We start from the raw sequence: 17,928 nt of genomic DNA on the forward strand, positions 1-17,928 counted from the left end.
CCTCCCCCCGGCTCCCGCCCCGTGCCGGGTCCCGCCCCCCTCCCCCGCCTCCCCTTGCCCGGTGCCCCCCTCCCCCTTCCTCCCTCCCGGCCGCGGCGCCGCCGCCGCTGCCGCCGCCGCTGCCGCCGCCGCCGCTCGCCTGGGCCCTCCCCCTGGCCACCCCCGCCCCCGGGCCGGGCAGTGACGCGCCGCGGCGGTGCCAGTCCCTCTCCCCGGGCGGCCGCGGCGGCAGCAGCAGCAGCAGCTGGAGCTGTAGGGCTGTCACCGCCGCCCGCCCCGCTCACTCGCCGAGCCCGACCGTCTGTCTCCGCCTCGCCTCCCGCCCAGGTACGGAGTCCGGCCCGGATCCCCGCGATCGGGCCGTTTCCGGGCCCCCGGCCGCCGCCCCCCTTCTCTTGCTGCTGCCGCCGGCCGTTGAGCTGCGGTTAGGGGGGCGGGAAGCTGGGGGGGTTCCGGGGAGGGGGACGCGGGGGAGCTTCCTGCACCGGGGCTGAGGAGGGGGGCGCGCGGAAGCGGCTGCGCCCTAGGCGGAGTGGGCTGGGGCGGGGGGCGGGTGAGTGTGACCGAATGGGGTGGGGGCCGTGAAGCCTGCACTCTGGGGGCCGCGGGCTGCTCGAGAGGTGTGCCCGGCCCCGAGTGCCGGGGGCCGCCGGGCGCACCCCACTCCCGGGCCGTGCGCGCCGCCGGTCCTGGGGGGCGGTGATTGTGTGCGCCGCGCCGCGGTATTGTGCTGCGGCCACACGGTTTGCAGCGGGCTCGGCACCGCGTCCCGGTGAGGAAGGCGTTCGCAGGCGGTGGGGTGGGGGTCAGGCTCGGGTTGCCGCCACCGCGGCCGTAGCGAGAAGGGAAGTGGACTGTTTGGAGATGTGAGGACGGGAAGCGTAGAGTGGCAGGGAGGGGCTCCCTGCCTCGGCGCGGGGAGTTGAGACGAGGTTTGCAGAGTTGAGCCCACTTCGGCAGGCCCCCGCCCCTCCCCGGAGCGGACCTGATGCCCCTGGCAAGTGTTCGGTCGGAGCGGAAGCTGGAGGCGTCGGCGGCCCCTGTCGCAGGGGCATTCCTTACTGACGGGGGCACATGGGGCGGGGGCAGCTGGCCAGAGTGAGGGCGCGCGCCCGGGTTAAGTTGGATTTACACCTCCGTCCGCCGCTCTCCGCTTCTCCAAGGCTGGACACTTTTTCCGGCGGCGGGGTGGGGGAGTGCCATTCGCGTTCTTATTCCAGCAGCTCAGGTTCAGAAGTGACCCCCCTCCCCACCCCCCAATCCCACCTGGAGCTGCGTTTGCCCGAGTCCGGTCGTCCCTAGCGGGCCGCGCTTCCTGGGGGAAGTTCTCACTAAGCCTCGCTAATTAGCATTATTCCTGGAGAAAGGTTAAGGTTAGAGCGTCCTTTTCCTTATCGGGAGGCCCACCCCCCTCCTCCCCATTCCCTTCTTCCTCCCTCCTCCCCAAGAGCACAAAAGCACAAAAAGAAAGTGTGAAGAGGCACTGATCAATGGAGAAGCCACAAACCTATTAATTCAAATGGAACCTTTTTTTCCCCCCTCTAAAACATTGATTTTTCTTTCTGTCTGCTCTGAGGGGAGATTAATAACCTCCTGATTTCACCTGAAATGGTGTTTGGACTCTGTGATTTCCTCCTCTTTCTGAGAAGGATTGTGGCTTGAAATAGATCCTCCCTTGAGATAAAGCCCTACTTATCCCAGAATCAGCTGGAAACCCCAGCCTGGGCCCCTGTCCTACGAGGTGGGGGGCATGGGGAGAGGGCTGTGGGGCTCTCACAGCTCCTCAGGAGAGAGTCCTGACCAGGGGCCCTTTCTTGCCTTGCCCCCTGCTTCTGGATTTCAGGTCATTCTGGGAGAAAGACCCATTTAGGGCCCAGGCCCCAGTGGTAGTTTAGCCCCCAGGTAGTAAATTACCCCTATATTGGGAAACCATTAGGGCCTCAGTGTGTCCATGAATGAATAATATCAAGCTTAATTTAACTCCATCTCAAGGTGGGCTTGTCCTGGAGAGTCAGGGTTTGAGACAGCACCTCCTCCCACATCCTTGCACCATGGCTGGGTGCCAAGACCCCATTCAGCACCTTCCTGAGGAACAGCGGGAACAGAGCACCCAGGGCCTTCCTCCCAGCTGGAAAGGCCGATTTGGGGAAGCTTTTGTGGCCTCCGTCACCCTGGGGCCATGTGGAGCTGAACTGCCCCTGAGTTGCTCAAGAACTTTTTTGACTTGTCTGGGCCCTTTTCTTGGAAGGAAACTCCTGCAGGGGATTAGTGCAGAGTGATTTCTCTCCAGCTCTCTTTTTGGCTGGAAGAACCCTGTCTACTGAAGCTCATCTCTCCAGCCTCCCTTTTAAAGAGACCCCTGTTCAAGGCAGGGCCTGGGGTATCAGTGAGGCCCTCGTGGTGAGGAGTGCTGGGAAGACAGCCAGTTGCCTTTGCTTGGGAAACAAAAGCCCATTTTACACTCAATACACTAGTAGGAAGGTGTTGAAAATGCTCACCCCAGCATCCAGGCACCCATGACAGCAAAGACAACAGAGCGTCCCTGTGTAGATGCGAACATGTTTCTGACGGACGCTGTGTGCATGTGTGTGTGTGTGTGTGCACGTGTGTGTGTGTGGGGGGCTACCTAGAATGTGCTAGGTGATCAGCTGTATCAGCCCTCCCCACTTCCCATTTCCCAGATGAGCCTGTATGCTTGTACGACTAGGAAGCAGAGGAGGTACGCTGGCAGGAAGGAGTGGAATTGCGCGGGAGTGTCCCCGGGAGGCTGGCCTCCTCCCCTGGTGGCCAGGTGGGCTTGGGAAGGAGCATGAGCTGCAGCCTTGGGGCCCCGCAGCTCCCAGGAGCTGTGGCTCCGACCACCCTACGATTTCATTTGTGCTGTTCCTTCCCAACAGGGATTTGAACCCTTGTTGCCTTGGATCCTGGAGGGTTTTCGTCTTCCATTAATAAGCCATCTGATGAACTGAAGTGGTTAAGTTGGGGTCAAATGCGGTTCAGTACCTCCTTGGCATGCTCAGAAGGCTGTGTGTGTAATGCTCGCTGACATGGAGACAAGGGGGGGAATTGCCTCGCACTGAAGAATTTCCAGGGCCTGGAAGGGGCCTGCAGGTGTTCCTGAAGGAGGTGCTCACTTTCTCCGTCTTGGTGCCCGCCTGCTTGGGTTAGGGCCGGTGCCAGGGCAACTGCCTTGAGCCTGGTGGTCTTTCTGGCAGGAGCTTCAGCTTCTCATCAAAAAGACCCCAAGGGCTGGACAGAGAGGGGCTCTGTTTCCTGCCTGGCCCATGCCTGCCTTCCGCCCCTCCTCTGAAACACACACCCAAGAAGGCTCCTGGTCAGGGCTTACGGCTCACAACTGCGCTAAATTCACAGCAAATCCTCCTCCTTTTCTCTCTCAAAGCAAGTGGTAGAGATAGAGTTACAGCTCTGAGGAAAGGCCTGGAAAATGTTGTGGAGGCAAAGCCCAGGATCCCTGTCCTGGAGGATGCAAATGGCTCAACTTCAGAGGCACCAGGAACCCAGTTCCCGAGAAAGTGACCCCAGTTGTAAAATAATCAGGTTACTGATAGCACCTGCCCCTGGTTACGTGCCATGGATACAGGCGCGTTTCCACCATTTCCCCTCTGGTCTCCCATTTTCTCCTCCTCCTGGGCTGAGCCGTGCTTGGTACTATTGCTTGCAGAGGAGGAAGGGCCTCCGGACCTGGGTGGAGAGAAACTGAACCTGCCCGTGAATTTTGGACCACAGATAAGAGCAGGGAGGGTTTGGTCGGCTCCTCTCCTTCTGCCCAGAGTCAGGGCTGCCAGATTGGGGTGTGTCCCAGGGGCTGCCTGGGTGCTGTCTGCCTGCCCCCTCTCCCTGCCCCAACTCTTGTGTTCCCTTTTCAGAAGAACATTTGACCTGATCGCCCTGTGACCCGCAAGTGGCTCAGGTCCTTTGGTGCCTAATAAATGATGGACTTTTGTCAACAGGTGGGCAAGGCTGCAGGCTTCAGGGTGTCCGAAGGTAAGGTGAGAGGAGCCGGGGGTACTGGCTGGCCAGTCACGTGGGGTCTAGGGAGAGGGGACCTGGAAGTAATGGATTGTACACACTCTTATTTTCTAATGTAAGTTTCATTGAAGTTTGTTTAAAGAAAGAGAAATTAGTAGGCTGAGTTCCCTTGAGATTCCAGAGGGAAAAACAAGCAGTGCCCGACTTATGACCTCTGGGCCTGGCCCTTCATAGCCTGCGCTGGCATCTCCCGCAGGTCCTCAGGCCCGGCTGTGCCCCCCTCTGCTCATCGTTGATGGGCTCTGAACTGTGTACTGGTAATTGCCTGTGTAATTGGGCTGCTCCTGGAGCCTGGGCTCAGTGTGAGCCGGTGAGGTTACAGTCTGCCCTCTGCAGCTGGGAGCTCTGCTGTAGCAGGTGGGTGGCAGAGGGGGCTTGGGAAACCTTCTGTCCCAGGTCAGCCCTGGAAGTGAGGGTGTGGGAGCTAATTTTGATTGGAACTTAAGAGTTTGGCAGGTTTTTAAAGTTAGGTTTAATAAGTTTGATTTCTCACTTAGAAAATTGCTGTATCAGTGGTGTCAGAAGCTTAGCTAGAACCATCACCCACAAAACAGGGATTCGTGTGGCAGAACCCTGGGGGTTGTAGGAACCCTCGCTGGGGAGAGCTGGATGGTCGGTAGATAACTGGAGAGGGGGTTCCCCAGCCCCCTTCTCTCTCTGCGCTTACAAGTGGGTCAGAATTTTTCTCTGTTCTTCCCTAAATAACAGGGCCCTGGAGGAAAGGAGCCCTGCCACAGTCTTGGTGCCCCTAACGTAACACCAGCACATAGTAGATGCTCAGTAAGTGCGCGTCGACTCATTGACGAGAGTGAGCTGGGTGTGGGTATGGGTGTAAATACAGCTTCGTCTCCCACGGGGTTTCCTTTGGGCCTCGTCCTGAGACACTTTGTTGTTAAGGAATCTGATTCTTCCGATTGAAGGGAGGAAGTGTGGTGAGGGGGCCCCTCGGTGTGGGGGCTGTCATGTGGGCTCTGGGCACAGACAGCCTGGGTTCAGATCCCAGCTCTGCCACTAGCTACGGTGCCCTTGGGCAGCTGAGGCAGGTCTCCAAGGGGCGGGCGCCAGATCTGGAGATAGGCCTTACACGGGTGCCTGCTTTCTCTGCGGGGCTGTTGCGAGGAAATCTCATAACACCCCTGCCGCAGAGCCCTTCATGTGTGGGCACTGGGTGCTCTTCATTATCGGGCGATTGCAACTCAATGTAAAATTTAGCCCACCTGTGCCCCGTTTGGCCTGTCAGGGCAGGGAGAAGTGGAGGGGGGCCATTTTGGTGGATAGTTAAGTGATCTGAGCCAGAGAAACCTGAGGCTCTGCATGGGGGCGCCTGGCAGCTGCAGGGGGGGATGCGGCACGGCAGCCAGGGTCCAGGTTTCATATGGTCTCCATTCAGGAGCTGTGTTCAGTGGGTCCACGTCCCTGATTGTCAAACTGTTGCCGCGTCCTCATTAAACACCGGTATCATGCCAGGCAATTCAGCCAATTTGACTGGTCTCGCTGGCCTTGTCCAGAGAGCGTAGAGCCTGGTCCCCGCTCTTGGGAGGACTTAAGGTTTTCTTGGGGAAAGAGAGGGCGGAGAGCCACTGTGCCGCCTGCTGCAGCTGAGTTCTGTGCCTGCCTAAGTGCCAGGGCTGATGGTACCGGCAGGCAGAGGGTGTAAGGAAGGAACGATGGAGACTGAGCTGGAGTTGATGGAGCCAGGGGGACGGACGTGCATTTGGAGTTTGGGTTGTGGGGCACCGAGGCAGTGCGGGCGTTCCAGATGAGGGGCAGGAAGGAGGGTGCATCTAGGCCTTCGGGACCGCCCACCTGTGGCTCTGCCACTTGTTAGCTCGTGACCTTGGGCAGCTGCCTTCACCCCTCGGAGCCTCAGCCTCCTCATCTGTAGAATGGGGCTGATAACTGCACCTACCCAGCGGGCCTGTGGCGCACTTGGCACCTGATAAACATTGGCTTCTGTTGTTTCTGTTTTTTGTTTTTTTGTGGTACGCGGGCCTCTCACCGCTGTGGCCTCTCCCGTTGCGGAGCACAGGCTCCGGACGCACAGGCTCAGCAGCCATGGCTCACGGGCCCAGCCGCTCCGCGGCATGTGGGATCTTCCTGGACCGGGGCACGAACCCGTGTCCCCTGCATCGGCAGGTGGACTCTCAACCACTGCACCACCAGGGAAGCCCTGTTGTTACTGTTTTAAACGCTTGCCAGGTGGGACTAGAATGTGGGAGCCTTCAGCGCTGCAGCCAGCAGCTCGGACTTTTTCTTGCTCCTCAGTGAGAACCTGTGTGTTTAGCGGAACACTCCTTCTCTGAGCTGAAGATGGCTGCCCAAGATGACGTGCCCCGCATGGCTCCGCTGCCCACCGCTCACCCATCCCCCGGCCACTGTGGCCTCCGGGCTGCTTGCTGGAAGCCACCAGCACGTGCTGGTGCGTGGTGCACTCCCCACGTGGACCACCCCCTCTCCAGCAACCTCCCTCACTTCTGCAGGCCTCTGCTCTAATTGTCCCCTGACCAGTGAGGCTCCTCTTGGCCACCCTGGCAAACACAGTCCTGCAGGTCCCTCTCCCTCTTCTTCTACTTTATTCTGCTTTATTTTGTAGCCCTCGTCGCCCCAGATATTATGAGTTTTTCTGCTGATTGTCCATCGCCCCCACTGGGCAGTGAGCACTGGGCAGGCCAGGAGTTGTCCACAGCTGAATTTTCCAGCACCTAGAAAGGTGTTGGGCACATAGTAGGTGTTCAGTAAATACTTGTTGAATAAACGGACGGAGCATTTTGAATAGATGTTACTCCCAGACGTGAACAGAACACTTGGTCCTTTAAACCATGAGTGTTTCGACAATACCCAAGAGCCAGGAGAGGGCCTTCCTGCTTCAGCAGGGACTTCAGGTCATACCCTGAGCACAGTGACCCCTGGGCAGCCAGGAAGGAGCCAGGGCCCCAAGCGAGGAGGGCCCAGTTCCTGGCTCCCGGAACCTGTATGGCCCTACCCCTCCAAGGGTCCTTCTCCCCACCTGCCCGCCACCCCTCGCTCTGGGTCCTGTCCTGTTAGTGTAGGGAGAGTCGTGTTGCCCTTTGTGCAGAGAGAACCTTTTGAACGTGTGTCTCTCCCTCCTCCCTCCGGGTGTGAGAACACAGTCTGAGTGAGTGTGTGAGTGAGCGTCCTTGTGTATGAGGAGCAGGGCGGCCTGTGGGAGGGAAGCAGAGTGCGTGCGTGTGTGGGGAGAGAGCACGAGAGCACATGTGGTCCCCGTCCCCTGAGGCTCTGGGCGTGCTGCGTGGGGACCCCTGAGCTGGGCGGAGCTGGCGTTCGGGCCGGGCTTGAGTCCTCCTGATTCAGCCGCAGAGGGTGCACACTCGTGCTGCACAGAAGCTATAAATTCCAGGAAACTCCCTGCCAGCCGGGCTGGTGGGGGAGGGAGGGAGGATAATCCAGGCTGGTTCCCCAGCACTTGGAGAGCAGATGTGTCTGCCTCGGACAGCAGCAGAAGAAAGTTCAAACCGAAGTGTGTTTGCTCGCTGTAAAAGAGACCTCTGTGAGGGGCCCCTGGAGGGAGGCCTTTGGGGGGTAGTGCTCTGCCAGAGGTCCTTACTGGGGGCCCACAGAGGCCACTGTATCTTGCTGGGGAAGGGGAAGGGGCAAAGCCAGAGCTCCAGGGTGTGGGAGCCGCTGGGTCATCTTTCTTGCGTTTTGCAGCCAGCTCCCAAACACAGTTGCTTGCTGCCCCTGAAAGAGGCTGGGCCAGGAGGAGGTGGGGTCCCTTCCCACTGGAGGGCTGGGTTGAAGGGGCCCCGCCCCGGGGGTTCCCGGATGACTGGCCAAGGGCTCACTGAAGCCAGCGAGGGGAGAGGAGGCAGGCGTGGTCCTCTCCAGCAGGCCCTCCGGCTGTTTGGAAGGCCCTGGCGGCCCCCCAGGCCCTTGAGCCGAACCCCCTTTGCGGTCTGATCCGAACCCTCGCCTGCCCCACCCCCTTCCTTCTCTATACTTCTGGGGCTGGCCTTTTCAGCTCTGGAAGCCGCCCAAGAGCATATCTTTGAAGCACAGCAAAGGTTAGGAAGGAGGAAGACAGAAATGTCCTCTGGGCTGGGGGAGTGGGAGAAAGGAATTCCATGCATGCTCCACGGGAGTCGGGAAGCAGGCGTGGTGGGCGCGATCAGCCTGGCCTCGGTGGTGCCCGGCGTGTCCCGCTGCCCACTTCTGCTCGCCTGGCCCTGCGTGGAGTGAGCCCTCGTCGCCGGGCTGTGGGCAGGGAGTGGGGAGCAGTGGCCCTTGTTTACAGCGGTTGCTTCAGCCTTGGCTCACAGGGGTAAGAGCCAGGCCCTGCGATCCGCCCCTACAGGATGCGAAACCTCGTAATTGTCTTCAATTACAGACAGCGCCGGCCCTCAGCCCCGGCTTCCGACAGGAACCAGAGCCCGAGCCACTTCCATGGGAGGGTAGGGGGAGCAACCCAGCCCCCACTGCAAGGTTTGGGGGCGCCCTACGGCCTTTGGGGGCACCTCCAAACGCCCACGGGCCTTGGGGTTCACCCAGAATGCTGCCGAGGGGCTGCAGAGAGCCCGTCCCTGTTGAATGCCCACCTTCTTTGTCCCTGATCAGGATGAAACTTCTGTGAGCAGTGAAGATTTTGATATGAACGACTCCACATGGATGTCAGCTGACCCACACCTGGCCTCCAGCCTGAGTCCCAGCCAGGAGGAGAGGATGCGGAGCCCGCAGAACCTCCACAGCCAAGAGGACGGTGAGTGTCCCTTTGTGGCTGGTGGGGGAGGGGCTGTGTCCCCGCCTGCAGGGTCCTAGGAATCCCTGGGGGGGGGGTAGGGGGGGCAGGGGTAGAATCTGGGCTGGAGCCTCTGGGGGCGGCTGGGCCCAGGCTGACAGCTGCCCCCAGTGTTCTCAGCGTCTCCACAGGCCCCACTGCCCCAGCCCCTAGTTCCGGGGAGAACAGTTGTTCCTCCCAAAGGTGAAGGGCTCAGAGCTCTTCGGGGATAGGCAGCCTGATGGTGTCCTCCCTGTTTGCTCTGATGCTCACGGGCTGGTGGGATATGGATTTTGAAGTTATCACGGTTCAGGTCTGGGAAGGTTAACAGTGTGCCTGACCCGGAACAGTCCAGCTGCCCAGTAACGAAAACAAGAGCTGGGCTTCTGTGGCCTGGATGTGAGGCTACAGGACCAGGGTCCCTTCCCTTCCCCTGGTCAGCGAGCAGGCAGTGCGCTTGTCCACGTGTGTGCCCAGGCCCTTGGGATGAGAGGTGGTCTGGTGAGGAGCTGTCACCCGCCAGGGCCTGCCAGCCAGCCTTCTCTTGCCTCTCTTGGAACACAGGCTCCTTTCTTGGGGTAGGAGCGCTGGGGTCAGAGTCAGACCCCAGAGGTGCACTCTGGTGCTCCCACGCTGAGCCCCGGGGCTGGGCTCTGGGACTCCGGTGCCTGCCTCAGTTAGATGCATTTGTGGGCGTGGGGTGGCACCTGTAGTCACAGCGTCCCGGGCGGCCGGGCTCTGCTCTCCCAGAGGAGGTGCTTGGGGGTGGGGGATGAGCTGGAGAGAACTGGGGTGTAGGGCTGCAATTAGGAGGGGTCGAAGGTCGGGGCCTGGAATGTGGGCGGGAGGTGCAGGGTTAAAAAGGGGTGTAATGTTAACTCTGTGAAATGGGTTAGCCTTAAAGAGTAAATAAGGGGTAGGAGCCTTGCAGTTTGGGTCAAAGTTCGTCTCCATGGCGGAACCCGCGTGCCTGCCTCCCCACAGCCCTCCCGGTCCTGAATCCGGCTTTGTCTGGGAGGAGACCCAGCCCGGAGGCCGCTGGGGGTGGCTGCGCCTGGGGCTGGGGAGCCCAGGGTGTGGTTCTGTGAGGAGTGGGGTTCGAGGCTGCTGGGAAAGAAAAGCCTTTTGTCCCTTGACGCTACATGAGGTCAGCAGGACCCCCTTGTGCTGCGAGCCTCCCAGACCGATTCCGCCTTCCAGCTCCAGCGTTCCCGCGGGTGGGGAGCGGGGCAGGGGCAGCGCATGCTGTCGGGGGGCTCTGGGGCCCGGGCGTGCCCAGCAGCTGACCTCCCGCCTCATCTGAGCTGATTGAGGGCCACAGCCAAAGGCCACACCGAGGGCCACACCAGCAAAGCTCAGCCCAAGGCTGTCGGTTACACCTTCCCAGGAAGGATCCAGAGCATTTATTTTTAAAAACCCCAGAGTAGTAGGACTGAATGGGGGCCCTAGTCCCCCAACTCATTCTCAGAAAACTCGTGTTATTGTTGCTTACAACCACCCTTTGGCGGGGGGCGCGGTGGGGGGTGTCTCAGCTCTGTCAGAGACACTTTCCAGGGAGATGTGGTGATATGGGGGGGCCTCCAGGATCAGGTAGCAGAAGGGAGTGTTTCTGTGGGGTTTACAGGGCTTCCCCAGCCACGGAGGCTAATGGGGTCAGTGTGTCCCGCAGCCCGTCCTGCAGGAGCCAGGTGGCGGCGCCAACCCGGGTGTGTGTCGTCACACGTGTCCCCCACCCCTCCGGCCGCCCAGGTCCCTCCTGACTGGGTGCTGGGGCCGAGGCAGGCTGGCCCGCTGACAGGACGAGGGTGTTTATGAGGGCAGGCAGCCAGAGCTGGAGACAGGGAGGATGGTGTTGACCACGATACCATCGATTTAATTATTTCATCAGAGGCTGTGTCTGGAGGCTGTGGGTTGACGTGCTGGCCAGAGGCCGACCCAGACCCAGTGCAGGGGGTCGCAGGCTTTGAGAGACCGGCTGGCTTGGTCTCTGCTGCCCTTCTGGTCCTAGATCTGGTGGTGACTCCCGTGTCTGTCCAGACCAGTGGGCTCCCAAAGCTGGGCGCAGACCCGGCCTGGAGTCCTTGGCCAGCCCTCCAGCCCTCCCTCTGCAGGTGCCTGCAGTGTAGACGTGAGCTGAGATCCCGCTCCCATCAGTGAATCGGTGGGAGACCGTTGGGGGCTTCAGGGTGTTCTCATGTCCCCTGTTGTTAAAGAAGGACTGGGCAGGGACAGGCCAGGCAGGGGCCCTGTGTGCGTCCAGGCACAGCCCTCCATGGTCTCCACTCCCTGCTCCCGTGCCTTCATCCAGAAGCTTCCCCAACGCCACCGACCCCCAGGACGGCTTGGCGCTCGGTCTCTGGCCCTCGGTCCTGCCTCGGGGGTCCTTAGTCTGAGGCCCCCACTGTGAGCTCCGCAAGGGGCAGACCACGTGGATCTCGCCCTCTGCTGTCCCCGGTGACTCTGCACGCCTGGCACGTCATAGGGGCCTGCTGAATGTTTGTTGCCCGAATGAATAAAGGAGCAAACATTTATTGAGGCCTACCCCCGAGCGCACCCTCCAGAGGGGATAGAGGTCTGCCCCCGCCAAGTCGGCTCCTTTGTTCCTGAGGCTACCCCCCAGTCTGAGCACCTGGGGCTTTTCCTTTAGCCAGAAAGTGTGGGGACTCCCAAGGCCATGCCGGGGAGCAGCATCCCACCCCTGCTGCTCAGGGATACAGCCAGAGCATTTCAGGAAACGAGGCAGTTTGCACAGATTCACACCTGTTGGTGGATGTGAATCGGGGGCCCTCCTCTTCCTCCAGCACCTCCTCCTCCCTCCCCCTTTTTCAAATTTTAGCAAAGGCAGATAAGGGCTGGGCCTTGGCAGGGCAGGTCCCGTGGCTGAGACCAGGAATGAACCAGGCCAGTTCTCACTCCTGGGAGCTTGTCTGAGGTTCAGCAGCTGTGGGAGTGTGCTCGCCACGAACACAAACGCGGCTGTTCTTCTGTCCCCGAGGCTGCCACTGCCTGCGAGGCCTCGCTTCAGGTCTCTTTCACGGCCCCGTTCCTGGCTTCTTGAAATCACGGCATCGGCTGCTTCGGCCGGGGAGCCCCGTGGTGCTTCTTCACTGGCGGCTGGAGCTGCTGTGGGTGAGCACAGGGCTCTTGTCCCGTCTCAGGGGAGGGAACTGTTGATCAGTGAGAGAACTTGGGTGATCTGGCCAGAGTCGGGAGGGGTTGCCAAGGCTGCTGCCCTCCTCTGTCCTCTTTGGCAGGCGTCGAGGTCGTGTGTGAGGTTCCCCGGAAGATGGGCACGGGAGCCTGGGAACCAGAGGAGGCTGTCCCCCCAAACTCAGAGCACTACCTTCTCTGAGTCGTGATCCAGGGCTGAGTGATCCAGGCTGTTCCCACCACTGCCTGCAGTCCACGTACAGCCAGGTCCCCTCCAGACCCTCCACTAAACCCCAGCTGAGGCTTTGGGCTTTCTTTTGAGTCCACACAGAGCCCTGGTCTCATCACAGGTGCCTGGAAAAACACCCAGGAGCTGCATTTAGGGGGTGGAGAGGAGGACAGTTGGAAGAAGCCAACTGTGGAGACTCCGTCCAGAGACACGGTGGTCTGGCATTGACTTAGGACCAAACGGCACATCCCTCTGTAGTTATGCCCCGTCAGTGGGATTATCTGTTCGATGACCGTCTCTTCCCCAGTGACCGACTGAGCACCCTGAGAGCCAGTTCCCTGGTGCCCAGCATAGCACCTGGCACAGAGCAAGTGAGGGGGAGTGTCTGTTAAATGAGTAAGCGAAAGAGGGCCCAGGCCGGGCAGGTGAGCCAACAGGCTGCTGGATGTCAGATGCATGGCCAGGCCAGGGCCCTCTCCTTCCATTTCGCCTTGATGTGCTTCACCAGGCCTCTTGCTCTGCCTCTTCCTGAGCGGAAAATGTGAGGCCTGGCCTCCAGAAGGGATGCGGGGGGTGGGGAGTGGACATTACTCACCTTCCGGGCAGACAGGAAGTCACCGCCAGGGCAGAACCGGGGGTCCTGCTTCTGTCTTCCTGCAGGGCCATTGGGGTTTGCTGGGCAGGAGCTGTGGGGCATCTGGGGGGCCTCTTGTTTGTGCCTCTCAGATGGGAGGCTCCTCCAGCCTTGGGCCTCTGGGACCCACTGGACCTCGGAGCTTCCCTCCCTCCAGGGACATGGTGCCGGCGCTTTCTGCCTGCAGACTGGACGTCTGGGGTCTCTCCTCCAGTGGCCATCACCACGTCTTGAGGCTGGACCAAGGCGCTGAGGGTCCTGGCTTAAGCCTTTGGTTCTTTCAGGGCTCTCCACCAGCCTTGTCACATGAATATCAAGCCCTGTGGCCTGGGAGGCTGTTAACCCCTCACCCCTTCAAGGAACCTGCAAGAGAGGGACAGGCACACAGAACGTGGGACCCCCGCCAGGTTGTAAGCGTTCTGAGGGCAGGAGATGTGTCTTTAAACGTATCTTATTTTTTACCTTCTTTCACAAGTATTACATTCATTGTAGAAAACAGAAAAAAAACAGGAGCAAAAAAAAAAAAAAGACAAAGTTACCAATGTTACCAGTGCTGTTTTTCTTAGTCTTTTCTGTGTATATAATCGAAGTCGTTTCCTTTAAAAAAAAAAAAAAGGTGGGGGAGAGGGATCGTGTAGTGTTGGACCCACGTTTTTTTCCACATGGTGTCTCGTCTCTCCCCATCGCTGATAAGGCATTTTTAAAGGTTGTCTGGTCACCCCAGTGACTGGAGGTCCCATTCCTGAGCCCACTGTTTGCTCAGCTCTGCGCTGGTGGCAGGTTGGCTGCGACCCTGTGAGCTCAGAGCTGTGACTAGGCCTGACGTGCAGAGGGAGAGGGAGAGGTAACGTGCCCGGACTCCAAGTGGCCACAAGGGTGTCTCTGACTCCAGAGCCTACGTTTGGGCCACTCATGGGGAAGGCCATCCCAGCCCCCACTTTTCTGTTGTCACAAACAGTGCGGCACGGAGCAGCCTCGGGGCCGAGTGTCCTCTTCTGGGCTTTATCCCCAGTCCTCAGCTCAGAGCAGGTGCCCGGCAAACGGCTCTTGAGAAGCTGGTGGCAGAGACGGGGGACCAGCGGAAGCCTCTCGGAGGAGGCTGCGTTGTGATGTCGAAGGCAGGTGTCAACAGCCTGGGAAGATTGGGCAGAACGTCAGGAGGAGGCTGGGAAGGGAGGGAGATGCTGCATGCCAGCGTTGGGGATTTCCTGGGTCACATGTCTCCAGAAGCTCCTTGTGGCCCCAAGCTTCAGCCAGGAGAGAGGGCCCAGGCCAGGCGAGAGGCTGGCACGCAGGGGATCCGGGAGGAAGGAGAGAGGTGAAGCCGCCTCTGTGGGCCCAGGGTCTCTCCCGGACTCGGCCCCCTGCCGGCAGCCCCTGGCACCTTGCCGTGGCTCTCCCGAGCAGGTCTTGGCCTGCCCTGGTCCTGCAGTGGGGTCTTAAGCAAGTTGTTCACCTCTGATCCCTGGCTGCTGTCTGGAGCGTGGCCTGTGTGACTGCAGCCATTAATCCTGGTGTGTCTCAGGAGCCCTTTGTGAGGAGACCAAGGCTTCCTGCCTCCTGACTCTTGCTGCCCTTGGGTGTGGCGCTCCACTACCCAGACACGCAAACTGGGCAGCAGCAGGGGCGGTCACCTGGGGAGCGGGTGTGTGACTTGCTTGCCCAGGGCTCGGTATTTACAGCAGTGCCGCCTCCCCTGTCCTCACCCACCTGGGCCGGTCTCCACGGAGGGTGGGTCTGCAGGGGGAGTGTGCCCTAACCCCAGCCACGGTGAGCCAGCCCAGGCTAGATTCTGCCTCTGCGGCCTGTCTGCTGTGTGGCCTGGGGCCAATCCCTCCCCATCACTGGATGGCGGGGTGAGGACTGGACAGTGTGTGGACAGGGAAGGCTGGTGACCGGAGAGGGGATCGTTTCCTCTCAGGTGGCCAGGCAGCTGCAGGAGCCTCTGCTGAAGAGCCGGAGGCTGGGGTCCGTGGCCGACTGGCACTCACAGGCTGAGGGGGCTGTAGGTGGGTCAGGAGTCCGCCTCACTTTACCCCATCCACCCGACCCTTCACTGCCCCATGCGGTCCAGTCCTGTCTCCTCATCCATCCAGGTCTTTCTTGATCCCTTCTGCCCACTGCGCCCTGTGGGGTTCTGACCACGGCTTTCTTTACAAGCTCGCGGCTTGGGCACCCACAGCTTGCTCTAGCATCTCCTGAGTTCCTGTCCCACTCACCACCCATGTGTGCCAGGGCCTGTTGGGGGACCTTACATCTCCCAGGATCCTGCTCTCTAATCTGCAAACCCCAGACCCGTCCCAGGCTCCCTCACTGATGGGCAGCCCCATGGGCAGCTGCAAGTTAGCTCTTCTGTCCAAGGAGAAGGCGCCCGGGCAGCAGCTTAGCTCCTGTGTGCTGGCCACTGTGCCGGGCACTGAGGATGCCATGGGAGTGTTCCCGGCTGGGGATGGAAGCTGCTTGTGCAAGGGGAGAGCCAAGAGGCTGTACTGCGAGCGGGGTTGGGGCCAGGCCAGGCAGGCTCTGAGACGATCGCCCGCATTACCCCTGAGCCTCGGCCACTTCTCGTGTTCTGTGCGCATGGTACCCACCCTCCCACGGGCCCACCCCTGCGGTTGGAGCAGCTGTCTCCCCAGCCGGGGCCCCAAGGCTTCACAGCCTGCTGCAGCCTGCTCACTGCGGACCCAGCCCTTGTTGGGCATCCTCCCTGGTCACTGTCACATGTGGGGGGGACTGTAGCCCCTTCACAGTGGCCTCCCTAGGATGGCTTCCTGCAGTGGGCCTTTAAACTGAGCCTCCTCTCCCCCACGCCTGATCTTGGTCCTGACTCCACCTTTCTCAGGTGAGACTGGAAGCTGTGTCTGGGCCTTATTTTCTGGCTACAGGTCACATACTTCCTCCTTCTAGAGCAGGAGCTATTTGCTCCTATTCAAGGCTCCGAACATCCACACCGGATGGAGAGAGGCAGTGGCGGCGGCAGCCTCCTGCCCCCGCCCCCCAACCCCAGAACTAGGGCCCAAGCCCTTCCGGGGATTGGCCGTGGGCCACCCTGCCAGGCCCGGGTCACAGGAAAGTGTCCATCATCAGCTGGGCTGCAGGCGGCACAGACAATGCTGGGCTGTCCTGGCCTCCTGCCGCTGCGGGGTAAGGGAGGCTGGGAGACAGCACCGAGAGATCCCTTTATCCCCGGAGCAGGCCAGGCCTGCACAGCCCTGGCCTTGTGCAGGCTGCCAGGGTCTTAGGCCCTCACAGGCCCCCAGACGCATAGGGGCATAGGGCAGGACACGCTCCAGGGCCCTAGAGGTAAAGTTCACCTGCTGAGAAAGGGAGAGGGAGATCCCCCCCCCCGACACCTGGAAGATTCGCCTAGGCCTGCTGAGCCATCGGGGTGTCAGAGCCCTGCTCCCCCCTGCCCCCCTCCCCAGCCCAGGACACGTGGAAACCCAGCTGCCTCTTGCCCCTCTGTGGAGGCAGGCCTGCTGTGCTGGAGAGGAGGCCGGGGGAGGGGTGTGTCGGAGAGGCTTCGCCACCGGAGCCTGTCCCCAGGCCACGTTCCCAGGAACCAGGAAGTGACCGGGGCCACGCTGGCTTGATCACTCTGACCTAAGGGCTGGGATGCACGGAACCCAGACGGGCTTCCTAGCCGTCTGGCAGAAGGCCTGCCAGGCCCTCAGAAGCCACACGCACAAGCACACAGGCTCTGGGGCTAGGGCCCTGCCCCATGAATCATTCACACATGCTTGCCCGAAGTGGCTCTTTTCGCTCATTTTTTTGGGGGTTGGGTTGAGGGGGTGCAGGGGACATCTCAGCTAGAGAGTTGCACACTGAATTAGCATTGAGGGCTCACTGCCTGTGTTTGGCCTTGAGGGTGGGGCCAGGGAGACTGTCGGGCCTGGGAAGACAAAGACCCAGGCAGTCCATATTGGGAGTGTCTTCCCCCGGGGCACATTGGGCCAGGATATGTTGGGGAGGGCCGGCAGAAAGTGGGACAGTGGCAGGGGTGGGGGCTGTCCCATAGTACAGATGGGCAGATCGAGGCCAAGAGAGGAAAGAGCATGGGGGTGGGTGCTTCGGGGAATCAGGCAGCACTGGGGCTCCTCTGTGCTCTTCCATTCACACTGTGTGACAGCCGATGACTTCCCTCTGGGATCCTCTGGTTCCTTCCTGACGTCTGTTCCGGGGGGTGGTTGTGCAAATCAGGCACGATGAGTCTGCCTGGCGCCTGCCACATACTTGGTGTCCACCCCCACCGAAGGCGGCGCCTGCCCCCAGTGCCCCGCCACCAGCCCTGCTCAGGCCACCTGCCCCAAGACCCCAACTCTCATCTGCAACTTGGACACCTCTCTAGGGGCTGAGACCCCAGGGTCCCTGCACTGAGCAAAATGATTTCAGTTTTAGAGGGAAGTCACAAAAATCTGGGTCTGTGCTAACGTGGGAGCCACAGACCGCTATGGAAAAGGGCTCGTGCAAATTGAGGTGTACCGTGTAAAATACACACTGAGTTTCAAAGGCTTTGTATGAAAAAAGGATGTGAGGTATCTCAGATTTAACACGGAATTAATTATTAGTTGAAATGATCATATTTTGGATATACTGGGTTAAATAAAGTAGTTTATTAAAATTCATTCCACTTGTTTTTTGTTTTTTACGTTTTTTAATGTGGCTGCTAGAAAACTGACAATTCCGTAGGTGGCTCGCGTTACGTTTCTGTTGGACAGCGCCGCTCTGGACTCTGAGGGCTCAGGTGTTGATGCCACCTTCAGGAACGAGTCATAAAAGTGCAGGAAGGTGGATGCTGTGCAGTAGAGGTGCTGGGGGTGTTGGGGGCAGGAGTGGAGCTGGGATGGGGAGCAGGGGCCGGGCCAGGCCTTGGGAGCCACAGGGATGGAGCGGGGTGGCGCTCAGGAGGGGCAGCTAGGCGGGCAGCGGGGTCCAAAGGCAGACTGTGGGGCAGATGCCCGGCGTGGCCCCACCGCCCAGGATGGTGGGGTCCCAGGGACGCCGCCTCACCCAACTCCTCGGTGTCCCCCGTTTGACCCCAGGGCCCTCTTCCGGGAGGAAGAGCCGGGTAAGCCTGCCAGGAGCCGGGTGCTCCTGGGAACTAGGCATCAT

The 17,928-nt window shown here is 60.3% G+C and overlaps 1 protein-coding gene across 1 annotated transcript in view; it reads left to right on the forward strand.

Moving 5' to 3' along the window:
• NOL4L (nucleolar protein 4 like) overlaps positions 1-17,928 on the forward strand; it is a 77,554-nt gene that overhangs the window by 39,730 nt on the left and 19,896 nt on the right. Inside the window, exon 4 of the mRNA XM_069541481.1 lies at positions 8,644-8,785. Within this exon, the coding sequence (XP_069397582.1) occupies positions 8,644-8,785 (142 nt within the window). The remainder of the gene's footprint in view (positions 1-8,643; positions 8,786-17,928) is intronic.

Source organism: Delphinus delphis, chromosome 15 (genome assembly GCF_949987515.2).
Source record: "Delphinus delphis chromosome 15, mDelDel1.2, whole genome shotgun sequence".
Classification (NCBI taxonomy): domain Eukaryota; kingdom Metazoa; phylum Chordata; class Mammalia; order Artiodactyla; family Delphinidae; genus Delphinus; species Delphinus delphis.